The following is a 7,234-nucleotide window of genomic DNA, read 5'->3' as shown; positions in this document are numbered from 1 at the left end:
TGAATTTTTAGTGATGCTAGTGCACCTCTGAACAGTGTATGCCTCAGGACCTTTGTCCATGGTGTGTCCTCTTGGCCTTCCAGCCATAGTATATCCATCATGCCCGCTTCCCTGAAACTTTTAGCTCCATCTTTCACTGTCTGCCAAGGCAATTCTGGAATTTTAACTCCACTCAACATTGGCCATCACTTTTTCCATGTTTCTAGGAGCCATGCTAGTAGCAAGTTTGCACCAACTCCTGGAATCTTTGCTAGAGAATTAAATTCTGTATCTTGGCGGAGCACTTCCAAGTCCAAAATTCTTCTCTATTCCATCTTATAATATTCTGGCTCCTTTCTTCAAGCATCCTTAGGATCTCCTCCAATTCCCATCAGTACCTGTGTACTATCTTATGGTTCTTTTAGTGTATAGTCCCTATCTTCCCTTAGCTGGCCCAGCATGTCCCCAGCTGAGTTATGAGGACCCTGAGTGGTGCATGTGTTGTCTTGCACAAGAGAAGCCTCTTTAATATTTCCCATCTTGGAGTAGGGATGGGGAGTGCTAGTGAGGATTATGGGGAAATAGGTCTATAGACTCAGACTTTGCCCAGGGGCTTGTGGAGTTAAAATCTTTTGGGGGGTAGGGGATCCAACTAGATGTTGCATCTGATGTGTACGATTTTCCCAATGAGGACCCTGACCTTGCATAACAGACCTGCCTTGGTTGTCTTTGAAATTCTGCTACTCTATTTAAAGTCCTGGTTGGTCTTCATTTTTCTCTTCTTTCCTGTTGTCTCCTACTGTAGGAAATGAGAATACTGTATGCAACTAAAGAGGCCCTCTGTTTCCACATCTGGCTTTCAGTTGCCTGATACTTGCCCTCAGCTCTTCATTATCCTTCTGTAGGCGTCAGTGACACTTAGAAAAACCATCCAATCTCATCGTCCTATCGCTACTGTTCCCTCTCTACATGGGTATGTAGTGATAACAGGAGTCCAGCTCTCCAAAACACAACTAAACATACTATTTCACCTGATACTTACGATTCTGTGAGTAGAAAGAAATGAGTTGTTGTATCAATCCATTAGATGCCTAATACTACCTAAAGACAAAAGGCCATTTAAGATTATTTTTTACTTTAGTGAGTTAGAAAATGTTTCATCCTTGAAATACATTTGCCCTAAATGCCTATATACATTAGTCTGAAGAAGAATCATGTTCAGGAATCCAAGAAACCCAGAGAAAAACACGCAATCACACAAGCCGTTCGCCAATGACAAAGGAGTCAGCAAACTGTTGGAAAACAGAGCTTGTAATAATGAAAAAAGGACAGTTTGTAATCAATCACTTATTTTCTTTTAAAAACACATAACCACATTAACTTTTTGCTTTATACAACCATCTAGAAACTATAAAACAGTACCACATTGTGCATTTAGCCTACTTATCAAGAAGGGAACTCCACACGTCGTAAGACTTGTACCCACGTAAGAAGGAAAGAGGAGACAGCTAGTAGCATAGTCACAGACACAACACGAGTCCAGCAGGCGTCCAGCCCTTGATGCCACCTTTTCCGTCTGCCAGAGCGGAGACAGTAAGAAAGGAAGCAAGGGAGGAGAGAGGGAAAGAAGCACCCACAGAGGACTAATCACATTCCATAGTTACTTTTGACAACTATAGCTCAGGGTTTCATAGAATAGTAGCATTTGACCAACACAATGTGGTAGGGGGTGAAGGAAACATGAGTAGAGGGAGAGGGTCTGAAAGACAGATACATTTTACACCCGATTCCCCTCCTAAACAGTCTTCATTGATACAAGCTTCTGTGCTAATCCAGAATATAGCAAGAAATTAATCTTAATGTGATGAAGCTTCAATTATGCTCTTTTTGCAAATGTGAGTGGCTCACAATTTTACTTTACACTTCAAAAGAATAACAATGTCATCATCAATTACAGGATTCTTTCAGGATTCCCCACAATCTTTCTCCCTATTCCCACCATGCTGGTGTTGTTACAGGACAATCAGGGAAGTCTGGGTAGGAACATCAGGAAGTTTGGGTAGGGAGATGGAATCCTTTGCTCATATTCTTCTAAGTCCACACTTTTCTGGTAGTAAGTCTTCCCTCTGATTTTGGTGGCATAGAAGAACTAAGGTAATATGGTGGAAGTAGAGTCAAGTAACTGGTTTTGAAGGTATACAAGATGAGACTGTAATTAGCAGACACACCGAATCCAAGGCAAACAATTGGTTATTTGATTGTCCTCCTTAGGTTGATGGCACCATAAAAAAACTGAAGGTGGCTTTGATATACTAATAAAATAAACCAAAGGTCTGCTACAAGGAAACATATTTTAGATGAAAATTAGTATAATGATTCTTTTCACTTCAGGGGAAACTCTCATCTTGTCCCTCTCACTTCCTCTTCCACCATAAGTAAGCAAATACATTCTGGAAGGTTGTTTTTAAGGGGTAACTCAGTATCAGAGTTTTGTCAATTTCATACAAGAAAGGCCATTATTAAGTGTACCAATCAGGAAGCTCATCTCCATTCCCAAACTTCTCATATTATTTAAATTAAGCTCTTTCCAATCTAATGAGATGATTTTACTTTTTCATGTGTGGTGAGCAGAATGTGGTTTAATGCTGGTTAAATCACTGGTCTGTAGCACTGACCATTACAAATTTCTTACACTCTAATATAATCAATTCTATCCCACATGTGCTCTGACACTGTACAGATTAAAGATGTAATGCAGAAAGTTAGCTTTTAAGATTTACTATCAAGACTGATATTTGAAATGTAGAAATGTTTTTAAGTGTTCATAAAATCTCATTTTAACTCTCCTATTCATCAGAAATAAAAATAAAATTTATGCATCATAAAATGAACAAGGCTGATAAATCTGATTTATTCTTCTTCACCTTTTTCTTAAGTTCTACCGTAACTTGTATTGTCTTAACCTAGTGACTAGATCTTATTATGTAAGGATCCTGGCTTATTTATTAGATTTAAGAAAAGTGTGGCAATTTTGTAGCTGAAAAAGTCAGATTCAACATGATTTTTTTTAAATTTGAGAAGCAATCTTAATTTAAAAAATTTAAATATGTTATATAACAAGAAGTACTTATTTTCTGAGACAGGCAAATTTCATGCAAATTAAGGAGAACTGTATTCTGACATTTGTTTACCAAACAGTGCAATCACTTCAAAGAGTTTTAAGTTTTTGAATAAAATAATGCCATGGATAGGGTTATTTTCTAAATTAGTTTCCTTAGGTTAAGAAGTTTTCCTAGTCATTGCTTAGGAAATTGCATTTGGGCATTATTTCCTGAATAATGCAAAATAATGGGAGAAAAAAAATGATGGGAAAATAAAGGCAGGTCTCTACCAACAACATCACCACTAAAGGAGAGACAGCGAGGCATGACCAATGCCACTGACTTCACATACTTTGTAGCTGCCCCGCATCTTGCTGCCACAATCCAACACCTTCCTGCTCTTCTCCATCTCCACATTTTAGTTTTCTTTACCTAAATGTTTGTTCATCTGATGCCTGTACAACTCAGTAATAGGTTACTTGTTTTTTATTCTTATTTGCCTTAGTTCACCTCTTACAGGATGAACTGCTTTCTGTAGTTATCATGAATGTACTTTGGTCAAAACATGGTGGAAGGATACCATATATCAACAACTTCTAGTAAAATCTATTAAAATCTTAAAACTCTCATGTTGAAAATTTTGGGGAGTTGCAGATCCTGGGGGCCAGGCCCCATTTTCCTTCTTTAAGGGTCCATATAGGTTACTGTTACTGACTGGCATTCTCTCACATCATTGCTTCTGACTCTGAAGTTAAGCAGCTTTCTTAAGGAGAAAAATGAGAGACACTGGAAAAGAAAGTTGTATATGGGTTTTCAACTTCTTTCCAATCTTAAAAATTACTGTTATAACCTAATTAATGACTTAAATTTGATCATTCTATTGTCTCTCTATATGGTATGAATTCATCAAGGATTCCATTTTAATGGCATAGGCAGCTGTAAGTCTAGGTGCATATTTGTGAGTAGAAAATAAGCCATTTTTCTTTGTCTTCTGATTTCTCTACACACCAATGACTTTATTCTTTAAAACTTCCTTTTTATTCCTTTGGTGGGTATTTAAAGTGATGATATAAACTGATTCTCAAATAAAATAAAACTAGAATTTCTCAACCTAAAATCAGATAAAGTTTTACCTTTGGTTAGATTGCTGCTTCTTTAAAATGACTCTAATATTAATTTCTTAAGAATTCTGAGAGTTTCAGTGTACAGATATCTCCAATAAAATATTAGGTAGGACATAGCATTGGCAACTGCTAGGGCATTTAAAACTTAGATGAGAAAAATGCACGTTGCCTTTTTTTCAAGGAAGAAAATTTAAATGTTTATTCTGTCTCCCAAACTGCTTCCTCTTGATGAGGAAAAATCCTCTTTTCTCTTTACAGCTTTACCAGGCACATAAAGCTGTGTATTTAAATACTTATTTGAGCATCTGTCATGGTAAGCTGAAAGTTACAAAGTCTTATCATTCTTGAATAGACTATGCCAACAGGACAAACACATCAGAAAAGGAACAAATTCTAACATTGTATTATCTATGAAAAAATAATACTGATTAGGGCCTACCATCGTAACAGTTGAAGAAAGATCAAACTGGCCATAGGATACACTGAAAGAAAAACAGTGGGGAGTTCAAATACCAGAAGTCAACTATAAGATTTTATGTGTGTCATTATATAGTGCTACTAAAAGAAAATGAAGTTGACAATTCAAATTGCTCTGGATACACATTAGTACCACCAGTTTTATTTGTACAAGAAATGACTGGTCCACTGGACTTATTCAACTCAATAATAATTACTGTTATTTCTTGACAGACCAGTGATATTTCCCCCATAGTTTTAAAGTACAAAAACAAAATAGAAAAAAATCCCAAGTATAAATAATGCAACCTTTAATCTATTAAGGGTCACTAAATTCTTACCACTGATTATTATAAATTATTTATTTAAACTAAAAAAAAGTAGTTAAACTTTTCCTCTTCAGTTTTGGGCCAAGGAACATGCTTGGCAAAACATAAAAAAACAACAAAAGCCAAAAATTTATATGATTTTTCAGAAAAAAAAAATCTCAATTTGGAAAGGGAAAAAAATTTTGGAAGCTTGTCAGAATAAAAATGGAATAAACTCCTTTAAAAATGAACTACTTGTCAGTTAATTGATAGAATTTTGGTAGTAATAGTAACTTTACAGGTATGAAGACTTGCAATACAAGGCAGAAGAGCTGCTGACCGAAAGAGTAGTATAAGGGGCAGTAACCATATATTTTCAAGACTAAGTAAGTGGTGGTAATAATAGCTGCCCTTCCACTCATTTGTCTCTTTGCCTAAGATTAAGCTGAAAATGACAGAAGTAATTTACTTTCATGAATCCACTGATGTTGATGTTAGAATCTTCATCTGGATCTGGGGGGATGGGAGGATTAAAACATACTTCACTTTTTCCTGGTACTATATTAATTTTGCTAGATAATGAAATGCTCAATTTAATGCCAACTATATTCAAGGAAGCAAAATCCTTTAAGGTTTTGGGGCTTATTTGGATGACTCAGGAATGTAGAAAAAAAATTAGACAAGTAAAAATAGGCATTGTGCATAGACCATGAAAGTCTGAAATGTCTAAGAAATAATACCTTTCGTTTACGACCAAGTTTAGACCCCCAAAAAATCTTAAAAGCAGGTTTTCTCTCATAGGAGGGCATGAAATCCAATGTTCATCCTTTAAAACTGCTGGGAGAAATGGCTGCCAAGGTCTGTTTTATTCATGTAATGTGACAAAAGAAGGATAGTTTGTTCTTTGCTCTCACAAATATGGTTTCCCCGAGATAGACTTTTAATTTGATCAAATTCTGGCTAAAGCAAGTGACTTCAAAAGGAAAACTATCCAATAGGGTATAGGGAGTTTCTGAAATAGCTTTATCTTCTCCTTCAGAGTCAGTAAAAGTTATACTTCAATTACCCTAAATGCTGAAGCTCAATAAGGCATAACTTCAGTTGTTATGGTTGGGAGTATGGGCAAATATATTCTACATTTGTTCCTTAAAAAAGAAAAAAAAAAGTATCTGGCCCTTAAGAAATTTCAGCCGGTTATGTGGAAATATATAGATGCTTTGTTATGAAAGACATGCTCAGGATTGTAAAGCAGCAGCAACTTAAAAAATCAGTGATAAAACTTTGGCTTAAAATTAAAAAAAAAAGAAAAGAAAGAAAAGAAAAAGTCAGACTGGTGCAAGTTGTCTCATGAAAGAGGTACTGTGGACTAACCCTCAAATGCTGTCCGACATTAGCTTCCCATCTTCTTTCCCCGTTACCACCTTCACTGCACAGGAGTTATAGCATTCTTTTATGGTTAAGTTTCATAAATAATGAGAAAACTATATGCAACAAATACATCATATTTCCCACCCACCCAGCAACCCTCCCCAAAATAAGAAAAGTTACATCAAATTAAAAAGTAGCTTCGTGAATGAAGGTACTGCTCTAAGTTGCACTTTCCCTGCAAGTGCGGCCAGTGCTTTTGCGCTGGGTATGAAGGAAAGGAAAAAATCTCCACATAAACTGACAAAAAATTTAAAAATCAATGTCCGGTTTCAACCAGTCAAAACCGGGCCCAGCGGAATCCGAGGTATCTCGGTACCGTCCCATCAGAGGGTCCTTGCAATGCCTGTTCTTCATCCTGATAGGTATCTGTGTCCTTGTGATTGTAAACAATCCATAAGATACTATGTTTTTGTTCCTTAAAATGTCCTCTGGTTGGCAAAATGAAGTAAATATTTGTTTTAAAAATAGAAAATGAAAATTAAACCAGAAGAAAAGAAAAGAAACACAGTGAGCTTGTTTGGAGTCCATAGGATCCGATCTGGAAGAGCTCGGAAAATGTGTTATGTGTCTTCTCCTGTTTTCGGCTGGAAAGGTACTAGAGGTTGCGTTGGTCGAGGAAAGAATTGTAGAGTAGGAAAACCAAAGACGTTAATCTAGACTTCAGAGGATTCAAGTGTTAGCTTCATCATCTGTGTCTTCTATCAATACCTTAGTGTCACGAGCCTTGGATCTAGTGGAATAAGGGGGAAAAAAAGCATTTAGACCATTATTAAAATACAAACATATTCACGGTATTAGGTACATTTCCCATCTTATCACCATTAAAAGTACATCGTAA

General features: G+C 36.3%; 1 protein-coding gene across 1 annotated transcript in view; it reads right to left on the bottom strand.

The window, feature by feature from the left end:
- Window positions 1-1,272: 1,272 nt before the first annotated feature.
- XPR1 (xenotropic and polytropic retrovirus receptor 1) overlaps window positions 1,273-7,234 on the bottom strand; it is a 250,678-nt gene continuing 244,716 nt past the window's right edge. The window contains exon 15 of the mRNA XM_027610878.2: window positions 1,273-7,126. Coding sequence (XP_027466679.1) covers window positions 7,066-7,126 — 61 coding nt within the window. The 3' untranslated portion in view covers window positions 1,273-7,065. The remainder of the gene's footprint in view (window positions 7,127-7,234) is intronic.

This window comes from Zalophus californianus, chromosome 10, assembly GCF_009762305.2.
Source record: "Zalophus californianus isolate mZalCal1 chromosome 10, mZalCal1.pri.v2, whole genome shotgun sequence".
Taxonomy (NCBI): domain Eukaryota; kingdom Metazoa; phylum Chordata; class Mammalia; order Carnivora; family Otariidae; genus Zalophus; species Zalophus californianus.
Note: the sequence above shows the minus strand (reverse complement) of the source record. Positions and strands in the feature narration are given on the sequence as shown.